At 36.3% G+C, this 22,354-nt stretch overlaps 3 protein-coding genes across 3 annotated transcripts; 1 reads left to right on the top strand and 2 right to left on the bottom strand.

Moving 5' to 3' along the window:
- Positions 1–6,219: 6,219 nt before the first annotated feature.
- LOC114365028 (uncharacterized) lies at positions 6,220–7,582 on the top strand. The gene is made up of 2 exons (XM_028321450.1): positions 6,220–6,235; positions 6,426–7,582. Exons 1-2 carry the CDS (start codon positions 6,220–6,222, stop codon positions 7,580–7,582), a joined length of 1,173 nt encoding a protein of 390 aa, XP_028177251.1.
- A 46-nt stretch (positions 7,583–7,628) lies between these two features.
- Positions 7,629–8,825, bottom strand: LOC114365027 (uncharacterized). The gene has a single exon (XM_028321448.1). The coding sequence runs from the start codon at positions 8,721–8,723 to the stop codon at positions 7,629–7,631; it is 1,095 nt and encodes a 364-aa protein (XP_028177249.1). The 5' UTR covers positions 8,724–8,825.
- Positions 8,826–13,084: 4,259 nt separating this feature from the next.
- Positions 13,085–13,662, bottom strand: LOC114365026 (uncharacterized). The gene has a single exon (XM_028321447.1). It carries the CDS (start codon positions 13,660–13,662, stop codon positions 13,159–13,161), a length of 504 nt encoding a protein of 167 aa, XP_028177248.1. The 3' UTR covers positions 13,085–13,158.
- Between the last annotated feature and the right edge of the window lie 8,692 nt (positions 13,663–22,354).

The following is a 22,354-nucleotide window of genomic DNA, read 5'->3' as shown; positions in this document are numbered from 1 at the left end:
GTTTTTAGTGTATTTTCATCCATGACAATATGACAACCTGATTAATTAAATTATAAGTGCCACTTGTGGTCTAAACTGAATAAATATTTTTGATTTTGATTTGATTTTAATATTTGAATTAATTTATAATATTACTCCCTAAATAATGAGGAGATAATAAATTACTATCGTGAATTTCATACTTTCCCATTTATTCAAAAGTAAGGCATTGGTATCAACAGATCAGCAGCAGCAATATTTGTATATTTAATAATAATTTTAAGTAATTAATTATTGCTTACATACTTACTCTGATTTTCTTTCAGGATACACAGCCAGAGTTGCCTCGCAATCAAATTCAAGTATTGGTGATGTTTTTGATTTGGATTCTGTTTTTGACTCCAAGAAAAGTTAAACTAAAAGCACTACTGCGCCGTAAACAAATGTTTTGTTGTCGATATGTTTACATAATAAAGAACCTTAAGTTTCTTTTTTGTTTTACTTGGCATTCTAAAATTTATATTCGACTTTTGTAATTGACTTTTAAATAACATATTATACCTACATGTAGTATATTACACTATTTAATAGAAATAAATAATCATCTACACTTAGTTACTTCGGAGTAAAAATTAAATTCATAGGTAGGTAGGTACTATCTATGCCTATGGCCAGTCATGTCGTCTCGTTCTATCGCAAAGAATCACCATTTGATGAGAGCGAGAGCAAAAACGGAAATGGATAGTTAATACTGTGGCCGTGTGTACTTATTTCACTTACTTATTTTTTACTTGTTTAACATCTCATTAAAAAATTACATAATTTTACCCCGAAAATGGGGGTGTCACACGGCGCTAGTAACACTAAAGGGGGTAGAGGGGCGCGGGAGGGGAAGTATTTTGGACACAAGTTGCCGCGTAGAAATGTTATCGAACACTCCTTCTGGTTTGTTCTGTATTCTGAGCTATAAGCAAAGCGCGCCTAGGTACGACGACCAGAATACCAAGTTTAAGAATGTAGAATCATAATTCAATTGTAATATACCTAGTACTATTTTGACTGAAAAATGTTTCGTTAGTTCGTTTCAGCCAAATGACGTCCACTGCTGGAAAAAGGCCTCCCCCAAGGTTTTCCATAATGAACGGTCCTGCGCTGCTGCATCCAGGCTCTTCCCGCTATGAAAAATGTGTAGTAAGAGCCAAAGCACGCGATGCGTTGCAGCGCGAGCGGTGCGACGCCGGAGTGGTGTCGCTGAGCGTCTACGAGACATATTTTATACACAGTGGAAATTTGTAATGCCACCTCGAGGGAAAATACTCTTAGTACTGTAGAAAGAATATTTTACTCAAAGAATATTATTATTATTGAAAAAAAAAAAGAAAACTGCATTCAAAGATCTGCGATTTTTTTTCGAAAATTCACCACCATACCATAAAATTTTCTGTACACAATTAAAATAATTTAAGATTTCATGGTTTTCCTTTCATTTAATTAATCAAGTTTGTTAGAGAGATTTCATCCATACTTAACCCTAATGATCGATGCAAAAAATACAGGGTGTAATTTTTAACAGATTTTAGTTGGTTCGATTCCCGGGTGTGGCAAGCAAATATTTGAAAATCTTTGAGTGCATTTCTATTTCTTTTAAAAATAAAGGATGTTTTCTTTGAGTAAAATTTTCTTTCTTACAGTATTAACAGTACTTTCCCCCCAGGTGGCATTACAAAATTCCACCCTGTAGATACTGTGGCAGGCACACGAGCGGTGCGGTGCCGTGCAATACGGCAAATCTTTGCGGTGCCGCGGTGCGACGCCGCATGGCCTCGTATGCTTGGGCTCTCAGAAGTAATGAAAAATCCAATGCAGATGCAAAATCCCTTCCAGACCTATTTTCACTTCGCGATCAACAGCTCTAATACAAATCTGTTTCTCAATAATCTAATTAATACAAATCTGTTCCTCAACTGTCATTTACGCCAATTCGGTGGAGGCACATTGATAGGGTCAAGATGACTCATCGTGATGAGGTCATGTCACGTTGACTGACGATAGTTTCAGTGCAGCTTCTGTAAAACTCAAGTTTCTACCCAATATGCACTTAGGTAGACTCTTATATCGTATGTCACTTACATTTCCAACGTAGTAGATGGTATAATGAAAAAATATCTAGTCTGTACTTATGTATTTAGTATACTCAAAAACATACTAACCATACTTCATACATAATATATAGGATTTCAATTTATTTCCTTTATGAAATAAATCGAAATAAGAGTATATTTAAAGGATCAAAATACGTCTCTTCGTATACGAGTAAATACCACCTACCTACTTAAAACAGGTCTTAGTTTACTGAAAAGACGACTTCACTCGTATAAAAATGCAAACAAAGTTATTCAACGATACAAAACACCCTCATCTGTTATATTTCAACAAATTCCATTATTGAATGAACAGATAATAAACAATATACACTTCGGGCCGTGTTCATGTGTCACAGACCCAATTCGTACCTAGTTCATAGTTCTGAGCGGAAATTGAAGCCGATAGGGAAGGAGGAAGGTGTGTCGGCGTCACCCTATTTTCAATAATAATTACACAACATTGAATAGCTAAAGGACGAATTTCGGATGTAGGTACCTACCTCCATTTAAGAGACTTCATTTACGGTCTGTTGTTGTATTGAAAAATGGTTTATTGTGTTTTCAGGTTCCAGTTATTTTGGCGTGTTTAAAGAAAATGAGATAAATGTCTGAAAAAATTAATGAAATTGCACAACAGACGTATACCTGTTAGTCGACAGTGTAACGTGTATTTCATTATCATACAATCAATTTCATCAATTTGATGACCGAGGGTCTAGATGTTATTGAGTTACAATACCGCAGCTGCCATTTGCGAGTTCGAGTCCCGGTGACGACAAATTAAGTTAATGTGATAGAGCATTTGAATCTGGAACTATTCTATATCCATAGATAAGTACGAGTAGATCGATAGTGTTATAAAATGAAAAAATATACCAAAGTGAAAATTGCCCAAATAAAATTAGCTGCTTTTTAATTAGAGGACGGCAGCCATACTTACGGTACAAACAAAAAAGTGATTGCAACAATGTATTATTTTATAAAAAAAAACATGACTGCAAATACGAGTTAAAGAATCCAAAAGCACTTAACTAAATGACTAGCTATTACTACCCTAATAGCAGGTAAGTGTACGTATCTTTGAGTACCTAAATACGTTAAAAGAACACGGAAAATATTCTACTACGCAAGATGCTTCCTATCATAACCAATTTCCTCTTATTACGTCGATGCAGATAAAGTACCTACCTTCCATTACAATGTTTTCACTCCACTGAAAGCACAACGAAATGAATATAATATTTAGAATCGAAACAAAAGTTCAATGAAGCCGTTTATAACGTTTCCACGTCTTTAATATAAAATGGTTGTCTTCGGTTACAAGGTTTGAATTCTTGTTGATTAATTTTCCGAGCGCCTCGTGGAAACACTGCAAGATTCTATAGAATTCATATTCCTGTACCAATGCAGAAGATTTCATTTCATCAGGTTTTAGTTCTTTATAATTTTTTCTTGGAATTGTTTTTGCTTTGAAGAGGTAGAGTCTAGCGTGGGTAGTTTGGCTCGGCTTAACCTGATATAAATAGCTTCGTAATAGGATTATCAGATAAACTTAAAATTAAAAAATATTTTAGCGTTAATATAAAACGAATATTATCCACCTTCACCAGTGAAAACTATTGAGAGCTACTTTCGCGGTTGTAAAGGTAGAAAATAGGCTCTAAGGCCCTTGGGAGACTCCTTCGCAATCCCAAGTCAAAAGTTTGTGGAAACAGTAAATTATTCTACTGCTCGCTGGACCCAGGGGATTCAAAGAATAACATAAGAACGCAGGCAGCGGGTAATCTATTGAGTTGCTAGTGGGATTTGCTTAGGTGGTTCTGATTTAATGTTAGAAGAAAAACACAGCGATTCTGATACATCAAATTGACAGCTGTAGCTGTGGTGATGTTCATGGCGTTGTAATCAACAGAAAGATGAGAAAAGAGTTTTAGGAAGGGAGGAATCAAATAATCCTAGTATAATCCATTGCAGTTCTTTAAACTAGACGCATACCACTGTTTTTTAATTTGGCCGATAGTTGGATCGGGCTGTTGATCAGTATGGAGATGTATGAAAGTGCACACATTACACCGATTTGATAGCGACCGATTCTTCATACAAATTAGAATCAGGCCCAACTATCAGCCAACTAAAAGTCGGTGATCTGCGCCTAGGCCTAAACTAAAGATTTTATGTTCCTGATATGAAACATAAAATATGTTTCATATCAGGAACATAAAATCTTTATTTTATTATGATCTATTGGAATTTGATTTTTTTTTTCGGAACTTTTTCGGTTTTGGTTAAAGTACCTAATAATGTGCTCACAGTTTTTATTGAACTTCGNCATTTTTGTTCCGTTGCATTTCGCTGCTGTCCACGCTGCGCAGTATATTATTGTTTGAAATGTTTTAAAATCTGTTTCAGTATTTAAATAGTTTGGGAGGATCTTGTTATTGATGTAGTGTATTATAGCAGATAGCTTTTTCGATGTTTTTTGTTTACGGATGAAAGGTCTATTAGTGGGTTCAGTATCAATAAAGGTTAGAAATGTTCCTTCAAATGTCTTAGTAATCGCACAATTAGCATCTGGACTTAAGTTTTCAGTGTGGACAGTTCTGGTTTGTTGTGGGTCTTCCTCTAGTGCGCAGGTAGTTGTCAGTAGCGTGCTGTTTAGTTCAGTGTCTGTTTGGAAATTATCATCTATAATAATATCACTAGAAAGTATGTTTGTTTGTGTAGAATAATTTGGTGTTAAGGGTTCTATGCTGGATAGTTGGGAACAGTTTTCATTGGTGTTATGTTCAGTTATTCCATTTTTTATTTCCAATAGTTTTCCAGGGTCTAACAATCTATTATTAACTATCGATCGTCTTTGATCAGAAAGTCTTTGTGCTGTAATGTGCGCGAGATTTGGGTGTGTGTCGATGAATTTCTTATGTAACTTATTTCGGTATGCAGACATGTTGGTTTCTGATTCAGTAACTATATAGTAACATCTCATCAAACTTTCGTTTAATTCGTCGGACCATCTCATCCTACTGTTACTGTCATGTGTAGTGGGTTGTGTAGGGGTAGATTGTTGTGTTTGTGTATTATTAATTTGAAGTTCCTCGGCTATATCTGTCCTAATTTCTTGTAAGCGGGAGTCGGAGAACAATTTGTTGCATATTATCAAACGTCTTTGGTCGGCTACTCGTTGCTCGGATACGTGTGAGAGATTAGGGAATAGGCTATTTGACAAATTTTGAAAATCGTTTTAAATGATTCTATGATATACTATAAGCACACTCCATTAATATTTCTGGCAGATTTACTGTATTATTAGTAAAAAACGGTGTAAAAGTTTAAATTATCAAAACCGCGCCAAAAACGATGTTTCTGACTCGTGTGACGTCACACACCAGTAAACAAATTTCTGACCTCTAAAAAGATACGTCAGTGGGAATAACACTGAAGAGAATTTTATTAATTTCCTTCAAATTTAATGGTTAAAATGGTTTATAAATGGTGTGTAGTGCCACATTGTACAAATACGTCTATAAAGGATCCAAACAAAGTATTTGTTTCTGTACCAACGAATCCCAAGAGACGGAAAATGTGGTTACAATTAGCTAGAAGAGACCCAAATTGCATGTTAACGCATACAAATGTGTTTATGTGTGAAGATCACTTTAATGTAAGTAAATTTTTTCTTGATTTTAATACGAGACATACTCAGGCAATGTTATAAAACTTCATTACTTGTAACTTGTAAGTCGTGCTAACTTCTACAGTTTTGTGTGTTGTCTTGTAAAGGCTTATTAAAGGCTATTGTATTGTGTGTGAAACTTAATTTTGCTAGTCAGTAATACTGTTTGTTTTGCAGATGGAAACTGACACCAAGAACTATAACATGTATAAAATGGGCTTTAGTCAAAAGATACTTTTAGCAGATGAAGCCGTGCCAACTAAATTTGATTGCCAAGAGGATCGCAAAAGACGGCTGTCCGGTGAAGGATCTTCTCGAAAAGTATTCCTTAAAAGGCAAAAAACTGATCTTATTACAGAATGTCTTCAAAATCAAAGTGTTACTGAAACTGAAAGATTACAAAAAGATGAAGTCGTGACACAAATGATTGAACCTGAAGGTATATATTTGTCACAGCTATCATATTAGTACTTAAATGTTTATGTTATTCAATTTTAAATTAAATAAATAATTTTTGATGTTGTCTTTTCAGAATTACCAAGAACTCAAGACAAAGAAAGTATCACCAATCCTATTATAACTCTAGAAAAATCTGTTCAAGTATCAACTAAAGTGATAAGGCATTATAGGAGCAAAGCTGTTCAAACAATATGTCAGAATAAAAGTATTTCCACCTCCCCATTTAAAGTTTCTACAACATCTCGTTTCACCTCGCCTTTTAAGCCTGAATCATGACGTCTTCAAGTATCACAATCAGGAGCTGTTAAAGTACCTATTTAAAAGAAATATTGGCCTTGAAGATGAAAAATCTGATAGTGATATTTCTTTGTTTGAAAGTGGTCATTCATCTCCTTTTATACCTACATCATCATCAAAGGTTACTGATTCCGATAGTAATGTGACTGATACCAATGAAAATATTGAACAATTACAATGCCTTAAAAATACTATGCGTTTGATTGAAAAGAAACCTTTGATGTATGTTGGTATAACCAAAGAATGTTATTTCCTAATTCAGTTAATACATAAGCACACAAATATAAAAGTGGAAAACATATTGCTATGCTTTGAAAAAATTAGATTAAACAGTACATTTTCCGAACTAGAGGATAATTTTGGAATATCATTATCTTATGCCAGTAAACTATTTGTAGGAAACATACCAATAATAAGTAGTGTTTTAAGACCATTCATTGTAAACTTGGATAAAAAAATTATTAAAAGTAATCTTCCTATTGCATTTAGACACAACTATCATAATGTCAGTTGCATTATTGATTGTCTAGAAATTGATATACAAAAACCATCTAAGGCTCTTCATCAAGCACTGACATGGTCAGAATACAAAAAGGGGAATACTGTGAAGTATTTAATATCCTGCACTCCTAATGGATTGGTTAATTATGTTTCTCAAGGGTTTGGGGGTAGAGCAAGTGATGTTACGATAGTAGAAAACTGTAAGTTTCTAAATGGATTACAACCAGGAACCTGCATCTTAGCTGACAGAGGTTTCAAGCATCTTGAACAAATGCTTCATGAGAAGGGTATGAAACTATTAAGGCCACCAAGTGTAAGTGCTGGCACAAAGTTATCGAAATCTGAAGTTCGACAAACTAAAATAATAGCTAGCTTGCGAATACATATCGATAGGGTAATAAGACGAGTAAGGGAATTCCATATGCTAAAACAACATTCAGTGATTAATACCAACATACTTCGTGTGCTTGATCATGTTATTATTATTGCATGTGCTCTAATTAATTTGCAGGATTCTCTTATTAAATAGTTAAATAATAAAAAATTAAATACAGAACTGTTTTTTATTTCATTACTCATACACTGGTGTTAACATACAAAATGGGATAGACATTGTTTTTCCAAAATGTAACTAATTTTGGTAATAAAGTGCTAATATAAGCACTGTCATAAGGCACTACAATAATGTCAACATTTTTTGTTGCTTCGAACTCGCTGTCAGCAACACAAAAAAAGCACTTCTTATAACCAGTTGCATACATTTGCAGTTGCACCTGAGCCATGAATTTTTTTGTAATATTGCCATTTTTTAAATAACTTTCTTTGGTTTTGGCCTTGGTAGGGCATTTTATTTCTATAATGGCATCATTTGTTATACCGTCAGGAGATGCTGCTATCATAGGGTAGTTTTCAGTTATGAATAGCCCACATGTGGTTATTTTCTTCTTTAACTTGCTACTCACTGTCTTTCGGACAGAGGACTCTAAATCTCTGCCTCTTCGCATTGCGGCTGAATCAGGTATTTTTGCACCCATTATGGATGCAATTAAAGAGCCATCAGGTGTTTTGCATACACTCACCTCATGTGCCCTAGAAGCAGTGATACGGCCATACCTCATTTCATACCACAAGCTGCTCTTGTTCTGCTTCCTTGTAGCCATTTCAACTTCACTTATGGCAGCTTTATTGAATGTGTCTCTCATCTTTTCTATTACTAAATCTACATCCTGTTTAGTATCTGGCGACTGTTTCATAATAAAACAGTGCAATGAAAATTGCATCACACCACTATGTAGAAAATTATTCTGATGCTTGAGCAACTCGCAGTTGTGAATGTTTCTCTTATTGGCTTCTGCTAAAAAACCATCATAAACTGAAGTTACGCTTGGTCGGTGAGGGATTTCTTTTTTTGACAACTGCTGCACAGTAATGTATTTCAGCGTTGTACCTACTTTTGACAGAGTAGGTTTTCTCCAGTAGCATTCAACTGAAGTACATGCAGGCTCTTCTGAACGGCGATGGACCCACATTAAAAATGCTACAGCATGCTTGCATCCCCCAGCTGAAGCTGCACAGTCGTGGCACTGACAGCTAATCACTTTGCTGTCCTGTTCATTAACAACCATCGTGACATTGTAAGATTTTGTTCTGACGCGATGTTCAGGGCACATTTTACATTTCACTGTACATATTCCATCCTTGCGATGTAGCTGGACATATCCAATTGCATCGTCTCCGTAAGTTTCCCTTGCAGACCTGTGGAACAAGAGCAAAGGTCATGACAAAAATTTAGTTTGTATTAACATAACCTCCACATAGAGGTTATGTTGACTTGAGAGTAAATGTGTGAATGACCAAAAGTGCGATCTAATAATAATCCTTTAGAATACTTACACAGCTGTTTTCACATTTTTAAGTTCTGCAGAATAATAATCAGGGTTATTTCTGAAGAAAAGTGCAACCATAAAAGCGTCGATCTTTGGCAGGTTGCTATTGTCGGCTCGCACAAAACTTATTTCCATTCTGAGTTTGTAAGTACAAAAGACCTTAAAGATTAACAAAAATAGCTTCAGAAGTAGCTCACAGATGTAATTATCACTGAGAAAACTTAAAATTCGTACAATTAGCAGTCAAAAAAATGGCTGTTTACTTGCATGAGACGTCACCGGAGTTGCCACCAATCACAAGACGTTCCCGTCGCAACATTTTTTTTTTATATTAATTTATTTCGCTTATTTTGGAAAAAATATACTTAATTTTGTTTCATTTATAGTGAAATATGCCTTTTTAGGCATTTAGCTGATAGGATGACCACAATTTGTGGTATATTTTAAATGTTGTCAAATAGCCTATTGCGTAATAAAGTCTTGATGTAATTGTTTCCTATATGTTGTTCGGGTAGATTCTAATTTTGTTATTCGGTAGTAGGACCTGATTATANATGATCTTAAGGTTCAAGGGCTATCCCAGCATAATTATAAAGTTATTCCGCTAGCTATACAGTGTGAGTCACGATAAAGTGTACAATATGAAATTAGGAGAAACTAGACCTATTTTTATCAACAAAAAGAGGTCAAAATTTATTTGAGATTTAAAAAAAAATATATAGAATTTTTTTTCTTCCAATTACTAATTATAAAGAAAACGTATTAACTTTTAAATAAAGAGGTTTATCCTGATATAATAAAAACAGTAATAATGCTAAATAACAGACAATACTAAAAAAATACATAAAATACTCAGAGAATGCCAACAAATAATAAAAAATGATACTTTTTTAAAAAAACCTGCTTAAAAATTCGTGTATTTTTGGTTATTTGATAAATTTCTCCAAAAAATGCCCCTATAACAGTTGGTTTTTATTGCTTTGTATTATTCTCTATCGTTATTTATATTATTACTAGCTGACCCGGCGAACTTCGTACCGCCTTAGCGTAGAGATTTTCTTAATATTTTTTTCCGTAAGAACCATCCTTGGACTTCCACAAACATTTAAAAAAAAGAATTATCGAAATCGGTTCAGCCGTTCACACGTGATGCCGTGACAACGCGAAACGGGTTTCATTTTTATATATATAGATTATTACCTTTGTAAAACCAAAAATTGCATGTCTCTATCCCTATCACTACATTTGCTATGATAGTATACCAGATATACCTCTTAGTTTAAAAGTTATTACGTTTTCTTTACAATAAGTTTGGAAAAAAAAATTCTGTAAAAAATTAAAAAAAAAATCTCAATAAATTTTTGGCCTCTTTTTTGTCGATAAAAATAGGTCTAGATTCACCTAATTTTATATGTGCACTTTATCGTGACTCACACAGTATAATATTAACTGTATGGCCCAGCAGCGAAATAATGACGTGAGTAGAGGATTCGATCCCGGACCTTTTTACTGATCTCGGCATTACGAGATTGTATATAGGCAATCCCGGGATCCCGGGTTAACCCCGGGATTATAAGCCAGAAATAAAAAATAGCTTTTTATAGACGATATTATTATATTAATGAAAGTCGTTCTTAATGTCTACTAAAATGTCAACAAAAATCTACATTATTACAAAGTGTCAGAGATAATTATTAATATTATACTAAGTGATATTTTATGCTACTTGCTACTATGTCATAATGATACTCACCAAAAAATATTTGATATAATCAACAAATTACTAAAAGACTTCGTTTCAACACGTTTCAATGTTGTTGTAATAAAATTAGCTTTTTCCATAGACATCAACATTTGAGTTTCAGAAGTTGTAAAGGGCCAATTAACTAACTAATCCCAACTAACATTATAAATGCGAAAGTAACTCTATCTGTCTGTCTGTCTGTCTGTCTGTTACGCTTTCCCGCTTAAACCTCGCAATCGATTTTGATGAAATTTGGCATAAAGATAGTTTGAGTCCCGGGAAAGAACATCGGATAGTTTTTATCCCGGTTTTTGAAACAGGGACGCGCGTGTTAAAGTTTTTCTGTGACAGACAAAATTCGACGCGGGCGAAGCCGCGGGCGGAAAGCTTTAACTATAATTAAATAATAAAACACAAATAAAGATACTCATTCTATTACCATTATTTATACTGAAAACCCAAATTTTACACAAACAAATTGAAAAGAACCTCCCTGAATGAGAGCGCAAATTAAATAAATTAGCTGATAAGACAAGATGGCTGCCAAATATCAAACGAAGAGTGTTTTTCTTTTTGGTTACAAATCCCAAGCTTTTGAATATAAATACGCCATAATTCCCGTATATGACCAAGCTTCTTTCATTATCTGTGAACAATACATAATAATATTTACCGAATTAAAAGGTGCTGTAAATAATCTTTTTAAAAATAACCGGGTTTAATTGTTAACTTTGATTTTATTAGTTTATTTATACTTTACTAAGCACGTGTTTTTATATATGTTACGGCTAAAGATAGGTGCGAACATAAACTTAAGATTAGCCGGCTAAACTTAAGTGTAACCGCAGGCCCTTGGCTAAAAATGTAGAAGGAAATGGAAAAGGAAACAATGTAATAATATTTACTACTTGGACACGAAAACTTTATTAAAAAATAATCACTTTCATTACACATACTTTTATGTACCTATGTAGGTATTCAAAATTACAATTATTACAATAACAAAATATTAATTACTTAAAACAATATCTAGGTACCTATCATTAAAATAAAATAATAAGGAACCATTTGGTCATTACAGAATCTTCTGTAGGTAGGTATTTAAAATTACAAAATAAAACTTCTTCAGTGTTAATTACTTAAATAATATCTAGTCACAATAATAATTGTTAAATAATATGGAGCTATTCGTTGTCTCCTCACCGCCCCCTCAAGCCCTCCGCCGGCCTGGCGCGCCCATCGAATACATTTTTAGCCGTTTCGTTTTGGCTAATGTGCACATTAGCCGGCTAAAGATGGAATATCACGACGCAAACTAACATGTTATCGAACTTTAGCTGCTTCTCGAAGATAAACTTAAGTTTAGCCGGCTAATCTTAAGTTTATGTTCATACCTATCTTTAGCCGTAATATATATATAACAAATTTAATCAGGTAAACTTACCACTGACATGTTTTCCAGTTTAATTATTATGATCGAAGCATTCATATGAACTGGTGTTTGAGATCTAAAATTAATTAAAGAAGATTATGATTTCGATGTACTATCTAAGATTCAGGCTCTTTACTTCTAGCACGAAAAACTTTCGTCTTCGAATCGTTTGCGTATTCGACAAAATTCGATACTCAGCTCAGCTTTCCAATTCAACGATAACGTGACGATCTCAACTGTCAAAATTAGTTTCGTGCTACCATTTCTCGTACTAAGATCACTTTACGTCACGTTCACACGGGCGCTGTTTATGTTTTCCTACTAAAGCTTTTGATAGCGATTCGAATACGCATACGATTCGAAGTCGAAACTTTTTCGTGCTAGAGGTACTGAGCCTAGACAAACTAATACGTGATTCATTCTTCATAATCACCTTAACATGATGATATTGAGTAATGTAGTGATCCCTCTGCTCCGAGTGTACCAGCGACTCCTGTAGGCTGCGAGCGCCACGCTCTCACTCTGGGAAATGTGAGATAGCCTTTATCACTCTTAATTTACCTAATTTGGCTTGTTTCTGCAAACACGAAGGGTTATGTGCCCTTGTAAAGCTAAAGTTGGGAAGAATACTACAAGGCCCGTGCGACCATGTGGGCCGAGCGAGAGGCGAACTAAGCTAAACTAACTTAGCTTAGCTCTTGGTCTGCAACCCACATTATGGTCTGGTTGGTAACTAAAGACAGATAAGGATTTATTTTTCGAATAAACAATAAATACGTTAGCTGCGATCGGAGGATCGAAAAAAAACCGAATATACTTATAAAAGATTTAATTAAATTAGAAAATTACATGAAATACTTATAATTAAAACAAGATGAGACCTAATCGAAGTATGATTATGGAATGATAAAATAATGAACTACAGTTTATAGGAAAATGTCGATTGACGTCACTTTCACTAATTGCACTAATGTAGGGCAGCAAGTCAGCGAGCGATCTTCATACTGGGCGACAGCGTAATTCCTCCCCCCTTAGAACGGCAACTATTTTATCACGTTGAGTGAAAATGTTGCCGGGATCGCGTCATGATGTTGCTGATCTCCGGAAGGTGCTGGATGCTCTTCCTTCTTTTTAGTCTGGCTATCTTTTTTTTTCTTGTTGAAGCGCCGGTATGCGATGAAGATTGCAAGTATACTCGATGCAAGCAGTATCACATAAAATGGGATGGTTGTGTGATATACGTCGAGTGGGATGTCGGTGATATTGATCGGGGCTTCCATAGTGATCTTGTCCTGGAGTCTGTGTAGTCCTTGCAGGTCAATGGAGTTCAAGTTGATGTGGGATGCTATCCTGATTTGCTTCTCTGTGTCAGATGGGATTTCTGTCAGCTTCAGAGGTTGTCCTCTTATTTCGTCGTTGTCATTGGTGATGGTGAACTCTGTAGTTTTAAGATGACAGCCAACGGGAATCGTAATGAGGTAGCTTCCTTGAAGTGTGGTGTAGTCTCGTCTAGGTAAGACGTAGTGTTGGTCGTCCAACTTTTCCATGGCTTCTTTCTTCAGGGTGATCGTAGAGAATTCNATTATTATATAAAAACAATTAAGTATTGTAAGATCTGGCTACATAATACTTTCTTAAATCCTTGAATGTTAATAAAAACCTATAATAGGTTTCTATTTCTTTTTAATACATTAGCAATTTTTGTTTTCCGTTTTAAAGAAACACTTATCTACGTTATTACAATTTAATACAAATATTGCACTGGGTAACAATAATCCAGATAATTGGTTATCGTAAATATTATAATATTAAGTAACTATTTCAAATTCAATTTTTTATTGCACATTAAGTGTCTTTACCTTTACACAAGGTCTTAAATCAATAACAATTAAACTTCAAACTAAATATGTAATACTTAAACAGTTAACAATGTATAGATAAGTGTGTAAGTAAATGTGTATAAGAATTAAGATTTATTTTGAGAGGCATGGTTCAGTAATCGCGGGGAGGTCAATAAAAAGGCAATCAAACAGTCCAATTACTAGCACGGGTCAACACAAAAAAAAATCAATCGGTTATTGATCACAAAACTTAGACAGACCTCGTATAAAAACACAATGTTAAAAAAATACATAATCTATTTGTTTGTAACCAAATTCTATTATTAAAATTCTAAGGCTGAGTTGCACCATCTTACTTTAACTTTGACAAACGTCAAAAATCTATCAAGCTCCATACAAAAAGCACCGGTTACCGTTATAGTTACGGTCAAAGTTAGGTGGTGCAACTCAGCCTAAAACTAAGAAAGATTGAAGAAAAAGAAACATTTCGTTTTAAACCTTAACCGTATGACAATAAAGTGCACAATGGTATTTCGTATTGCAACCTAAGCCCTGATTGTCTCTTATTGGTCGTAGTAAAAATATTGTAAAATGCGTAACCAATTAGAGACGGGGTGATCACGTGACCGGAACGATGCGCTTACGCTAAAATTTCTACAAAGTGGTCAGGCGGAAGAGTCCCCGATAGTACATGAATGAAATCTCGTTTGTTGCTAGGAAAGGATAGGTCGGGATTAGGGCCTGATTATTTCTATTAGGGACTATGGATAGATGATAGAAGCTATATATTTCCCTGGATACTATTGGGAATTTATATATGAAACTATCTGATTATCAGTGTAGTATGAGCCTGGTTTAATGACATCATAATATTGCCTAAGTTCAAGATTTAATACTTGTTCATTTCCATAGATATTCTTAAGTTTAATTATCATAGATCTAAGAGTGTCCACATCGATCATAGAGTGGTATGTGCTTGATGCACGGATAAAAGCTAAACTATTTTCTAACCTAATTAGTTCCTGAGCAAGGTCTTCAACGTTTTCGCTTATTATAATTAAGAGTTGAGCAAGTCTGGCATATTTAACTAAACTATTTTCGTTGTACACATTGCTTTTCAATATTAATTCAATAGTTGTATTAATTTTATTCTGGTTATCTACAATTTGTGTCAAAATTTTGTCATGTTCGTATATCCATTCCTTATTAATGCTAATATGATTATTAAGTTCCGAGACAATTTTATCTTGGTTACTTTTAAGAAGATTAATGGCTTTATTGTATTTTATTGCATCAGAATGGTCCAGATTATCAGTTATGCTTTTTATAACGGATCCAAGGCCATCTACAATACCTCTTTTAACGCGGTTGGGTTCTAATGATTTTAATTGTACTGATACTTTGCCAAANCATACTACTAAGCTATCTTTTGATGTATAACACATATTTTTAAGAATGGTAATAAATTTTTAGGACAGTTTTTTTACGCTCCTGAAAAGTTGGCATTTTTCACTTGCGTACTTATTCCAGGAAGGGTGCGAAATAGTCAATTTGAGTCTCATAAGGTAAGTGTGTATCGTTAATAAGTCGGGACTTGTAACTCGTCAGTTGGGTTTGTAGGGAGTCGACTTTTTCTTGGATGAGGTCAAGTTGAACATATTGTGTAAATGTATGATGGTGAGTAGTCAATCTCATTGGTCCAAGTTTGTGGGGTAGTAGTCCTGGTCCGTCAGCCAAGCTCTCAAGTTTTATCTCTTGAGACCGAGTGATCCGAAGGATCATTCCTAGTAGTATCCTGTAACAAATTAGCTGTTTTAGGGATACGTTTCAAGCGGTTTTTAGCTATGGGACCGCGTTTTTTTGATGTGTAAATATGAATGGGCAAATCTGCTAATACTGTATCCTGAGTGTAGCGAGGGGCTACCTTTTGACGTTCAGCTAAAGGATTTTTAATAAAAATTTGTTGCTCGGGAGCATATTGTACTTCAGGTTCCCGGTTTTTATTTCTGTTCTCTATAATGGCTGTTCTGTCTACTAGGGATTTGTTGTTAACTATATCGTAAACTATCTTCATTCGATCCCTATGATTCTGAAGGTATTGCTGTAAAAGGTGCTCAGTTATGTCGATATTTAGACAGTCTCTAGCGTCAAAATGTCCAGTAAGTAAGTCAAATGGTCTGCATTTTGTGAAACTATGTATGGAAGAATTGTAAGCTATAAGCGCATATGGCAAAAGGTTCACAACGGGTTCGTCCTTGTGCTGTAGTTTCAGGAGTCTTAGATGTTCTAGGAGAGTCAGGTGAAATCTCTCAATGTTACCATTATCGTTAGGGGAATGGGCTAGGATTCTATGGTGGTTGATCTTGTGCAGTCTAGTAAATTCTAAGAATAACTGATTGGTGAATTCAGTACCATTATCAGTTACTAACGTCACGGGCACTCCGTGGTGAGTACAATATTGCAATAAAGCCTGTAGTTATACTGAGGGCAGTACCGTCACGCAAATGGTATGCTTGACCGTATTTAGTAAAGACATCTATAAAGGTGACATATTTTTCACTTTGTACAGTGAACAGGTCCATATGAACTATTTCAAAGGGTTTAGTTGCAGGAGGCACAAGATTAAATTGAGGTCTAATAGGATTTCGGTCGTATTTGCCTTGACCACAGATGGTACATTCGTTAATAAATTTAGTGATTTGGTCCTTCATCTTGGGCCAGTAATATTTTCGGGATAAGGACAAATAACATTCATTGATGCCACGATGGTTAGTTTTGCCATCATGATAGTGACGAATTATCTCCTGCTGGCGGAGATATTCCTTGACATTTTCTATTTCTGATTTAGTTAGTACTAGGTTCATTGAAGAACCCTTAAATTTGTCCTGTATTATGGGGATAATGGAGTACATTGCGAGAGCGGGGCTAATGAGAAGTCCTGTCTTAACTTTGGGGTTGACGTATTCCTTAATAGCATTTACTAAGTCCTCTTCCAAGTTTGTTTCTGATAGCTGTATACTTGTTCGTGTGTGTGTGTCAAATGGTTTGGTCACAGTGGGCTTTCGTTTAACATTATTAACTATAGTGNACAACAACAATAATATACCTGAATATAACGTATATTAATATAATTACGTACATCGGGTATATAAAAATTAACGTACAGTTAGGTTTAGAGAGGGCTACTTCGGTCGGGTTGCCTAATAGGGAATTAAGTTCGTCAATTTCTTCCATTAATGATCTAGTACACCTAGATGAATTTCTATTCGAGACAAAGCATCGGCATTGGTGTTAATTTTGCCTTTCTTGTATTGCACTGTGAAGTCGTATTCGCTCAGTCTCAGTCGCCATCTAGTAAGACGTGAATTTGGTTCTTTTAAATTCATCATCCACTCAAGAGGCTTGTGGTCAGTCAGTATCCTAAATTTTCTACCAAATAGGTAGGGCCTAAAATATTTCGTAGCCCACACTATGGCCAAGAGTTCTTTCTCGATTGTGCTATAGTTAATTTCGCTATCATTTAGTGTTCGAGAAGCGTAGCACACAGGTTTATCAGATCCTATAGGACCTTGGGATAATATGGCTCCAATAGCCACGTTTGAAGCGTCTGTTGTAAGGTTGAACTCTTTAGTAAAGTCAGGATATTGAAGAATGGGATCATTGGTGAGAAGAGTCTTGCATTTCTCAAAGCAATTTACGTATTCGGGAGTGAGTAGTATTTTTCTACCCTTTTTTAGACATTGAGTCAGAGGCTTGGTGGTACGTGCAAAATCGGGAATGAATTTTCGGTAGTAACCGAGAAGTCCAAGGAATTGTTTAATTTCCTTAGTGGTTTTCGGGATTGGATATTTTTGTATAGCGGAGATCTTGTCAGGGTTTGGTTTAACACCGTCCCTGCTGATTACATGGCCAAGGTAAGCTGTTTCAAGTTTCAAGAACTCCGATTTGTCCATCTGAATTTTGAAGTTGGACTCTCGAAGTCTTTGAAATACTTTTTCCAGGTTTACCATGTGTTCCTGGAGGGATGTGCTATAGACAATTATGTCATCGAGATACACTAAGCAAATATCGTTTTGGAGGCCTCTAAGGACGTTATCCATCACTCGCTGGAATGTGGATGGAGAATTTTTAAGTCTCATGGGCATTCGAAGGAATTCAAAATGTCCATGCTCGACATTGAAGGCCGTTTTAGAAATATCCTGGGGATCCATCTCCACTTGGTAGAAGCCGCTGGCCAGGTCAAGTGTGGTGAAATACTGGCATTTCCCTAGCTTGTCCAAGACGTCACTGATGTTGGGTATGGGATATTTGTCGTCAATTGTCTTTTCGTTCAGTTTGCGAAAGTCAACCACGAGTCGCCATTTCTGTTTGCCGGACGCATCTATTTTCTTGGGCACCACCCAGATGGGTGAGCTCCAGGCTGAGTCGGAGGGTCTGATGATGCCCTGTTCCAACATCTTTCCTATCTGAGTCTTAACTTCCTCTCGATGAACAAAAGGATATCGATAGTTCTTAGCGTGCACAGGGACCTCGTCGGTGGTCCTGATCCGGTGTTTAATCTTATTTGTGAATGTTAATTGCTCACCGTCAATATAAAAAACGTCCGCGTAGCGAGAGCAAAGAGTAATTAAGTTGGTTTTTTCCTCTTCGTTCAAATGCTCGGTACGTAAACGCGAGATGACGTCATCAGCGCGCGACGCTGGCTGTTGAGTGCGAGTGCACTCGATATTAAATAATTCAGCGTGCGCGGGGCTATCAAGTGAGAATATTATATCGTTCGCCGTGGTGTTTTCTATTTCTAAGTAGCCACGGTTATTAGAGACGGTTGTAAGGCACTCGTGAATGATGCAGTTACAAATTATCTGTTCCGGGATGAGCGCTTCGCCATTAGCCAAATCTAAAGGAACCTTAATTATTTTAGAGGACATTGCTGGAATAATATCCTCGTAAAGGTTCACGTTCCGTGAATTGTACATATGAATAGGGTTTGAGGCAAAACGGGTCAAAAGTTGGCTTTCTTTTAGATCGATTCGAGCTTCCCATCTATATATATAAAAATGAAACCCGTTTCGCGTTGTCACGGCATCACGTGTGAACGGCTGAACCGATTTCGATAATTCTTTTTTTTAAATGTTTGTGGAAGTCCAAGGATGGTTCTTACGGAAAAAAATATTAAGAAAATCTCTACGCTAAGGCGGTACGAAGTTCGCCGGGACAGCTAGTTTACTTAATAAATCTAGGCCGATAAGACCGTCGAAGTAATCGTGAAACCGATATACAAATAGCTTCATATTATCTTTATCAAGAAACTCAGGAAAACACGGCAACGTTATAGAGTAATTATTTCTACTAGTTGCGTGTATGTTTGTCACTTCAAACGGATCAAAGTTTAAGGGATAATTAGCAAAGTATTGCTGAACAGCTTCGGGACTTATGAAGGATTGGTTTGCACCTGTGTCTATTAATAGTTTAAGAGGAGGATGAGCTATTTGAATGTACGGAAGTTGCCTCTGTGTTTGAAGATTAACTTCTATCTTTGCTTTTTTAATGTCGTGATTTCCTGAAAATCCTGCTCAGCATGGCTAGTACTTGGCTGTGGTTGATTTTCATCAGTCGTCTGGTATTCGTCAGTCGAATTATAATAAATTAATTCGGGAGTAGACTCGGGTAAGTCGCTAGTATAATAATCGCAATAGTAATTGTAAACTGGGTCATGATAAAGGTCGTAGTTATTGTAATATGAGTAGCCGTCGTCGTTTGTCAAACATTCGTTCACATTCATTTCTCGGCTTTTAAAATAGTTTGTTGGAGGTGGGTTCCCTGACTTAGTCCAGTCATGTCCAGTCAACATTTGGGAATGCGGCAGTGTCCTTGGGGTGAAACGTTGGACACCACTCATAGGTTGAGGGGCTTGAAACTGTGGTTGATTGTTTCGGGGTGGAAGGCGAAACATATTACTGCGGGGGTTGTAATTAGGAGGTGGAGCACTAAACATCCTCTGAGTATTCGTTGGGATACGCATGTTAGGTGCGCCTGGTGTTGGGAGTTTGAAGGGTTGAGGCGGAGGCCTCATGGGCTGTTGTCCTACGGGAACAGGCCAGTTGGGCACTGGCATCGGGAGATTATGCCGTGGTGGCGGAGCAAATGAAGGCAGGGGTTGTGTTGCCACTTTAGGGGTGGCATGAATCTTATTGGGTTCGTTACGTTGTTGGAGATACATTATATTGAGTTCCTCCTGGACGTATTCCAGGGCTTTCTCNGCTTTCTTTATTGTAGGAGGGCGCATACAGCGTATACGGGATCCCAGGGGCTCTTTGAGTCCACGAACGTATGCCTGCATGGTGACCTTTTTATAAAGATCCCTTTTAGCCTGTACAGTCGTAGGTACTGTCTCGTGTAAAGTCACGTAAGTCATTATCGTACTGAATAAAGTTTGGCAATGATCGTAAAATTCTTGCGGCGTCTTGTTACTTTGAGTGGCTAAAGAGAGGTCATTGTACAGAGCCGTTTCGTCCCGTTGATCGGAAAAGTTATTGATAAGGGCAGTACGAATACCTAACCAACTATCAGGTATCCCGTTGGAATTGATTGTGCATGCAGCGGGTCCTGTTATTTTATTCAATATGCCATTTATTAAGCAAAGATTGGAAAACTCACTGCCTGGGGCGTTACTCAAATATTTTACTGCTAACTGATCGCAAACGTTAATGAACCTTGTCAGAACGTTGGGATTCCCATCGAAATCCGGGACTAGGCGGAGGGCCTTGAATATCGTGTCTGGTTCGTGAGACATTTCGTCAAACGAGTTATTTAAACTTTGATTTAAATCTATATTTCTACTATTATCTAATTGACACTGGCGAGCCTGACGGGATTCAGACTCGCGGAGACTATTGGCTCTAGGGTGATAAATCTTGAAGTTGTAAGATTAACACACAAAGGATAATATAAGGATCTAAAACACTATGATAAAAGGAAAGCAACACGAGATCAATTCAAGTGTACTCACATATATTTCATTCTGGTTCTCTCCGTGAATCGAGTTCTGGATTCTCCTCCTGGTCTGCAGCAGGTCCGTAGATTCAGGATACTCGTTGATGGAATCTTGACAGCTTCCCGGGCGACTCGCGACGCGATTTAGAAAGATCTACTCTCGCGAACCGGCCCGCGAGTATCCTACCGACTGCGCCAAATACGTTAGCTGCGATCGGAGGATCGAAAAAAAAACCGAATATACTTATAAAAGATTTAATTAGAAATTAGAAAATTACATGAAATACTTATAATTAAAACAAGATGAGACCTAATCGAAGTATGATTATGGAATGATAAAATAATGAACTACAGTTTTTAGGAAAATGTCGATTGACGTCACTTTCACTAATTGCACTTCGGACCATTGCACTAATTTAGGGCAGCAAGTCAGCGATCTTCATACTGGGCGACAGCGTAATTCAATAGTAAATAAATAAAATATAATATTATCAAAACTACTTGCTTATAAGAGCAAGCAAACGGAAAAATAAAAAAAATAGGCAGCAGTTTAAACGGAAAAATTAATAAGTACATAATGTAAGAACGGTTACTTACCATGTCGACCACTACTTGTCCTGTCCAGTGGGCGATAAGGAGTGATAGAAAATGAGTTACTATGATCCAGGTAGATCTAAGCGTACTCGTTGGGTTCAACTAAAATATGATTGAATATTTTAAACTGTTAAAGTAAGGGAGTATATTTAATACATAATATTAAATAAATATATTACTTACTAGTTTTAAACTAAGCAAAAAGTCTACTCCATTGTGTGCCAACAGTACTGATCCCTCTAATATATCAAAAAACAATGGAATGGAGAATACTTTTCGAATGTCGTCAGTTACCCTGTAAACAAATGACGATGCAAAATAAAAATACATTAATTACCTACTGAAATGCGTTCCCACTATTCGGATAGAGTGTTCACATTAAACCGGGTCCCGTAAGAAAATAGGACAGTCAAGTCAGTCTACTTTTATCACAAAATGCGAGCCGAATGACGCGAGGGGAGCACGGGTGAGCGATACCGGACAAACTCGTTCACACTGCTCCGGTCCGGCAAAAATGCCGGATCCAGGATAATGTGAATAGCTTCATCTAAATTGTACAGCTACTAAGCCCTTCCGGGAGTTTTACCGGTCCAGCAGATTTGCCGGTCCGGCGTAGGTGGAATCGAGCCTAATGCCTGTTTTCACCATCAATCCCTAATTTTTAAGTGACCCTTTTGCAAACAAAATTCCTGTTAAGTGTTACCATAGGGGTCACTTAAAAATTAGGGATTGATGGTGAAAACGGGCATTAAGTGGTGTCATATTCGAACAGAAATATAGTAAAATGACAATCTTGAATACGTGAAATAAA

Source organism: Ostrinia furnacalis, unplaced genomic scaffold (assembly GCF_004193835.3).
Source record: "Ostrinia furnacalis isolate ACB-3 unplaced genomic scaffold, ASM419383v2 OfSCF7532, whole genome shotgun sequence".
NCBI lineage: Eukaryota > Metazoa > Arthropoda > Insecta > Lepidoptera > Crambidae > Ostrinia > Ostrinia furnacalis.
Note: the sequence above shows the minus strand (reverse complement) of the source record. Positions and strands in the feature narration are given on the sequence as shown.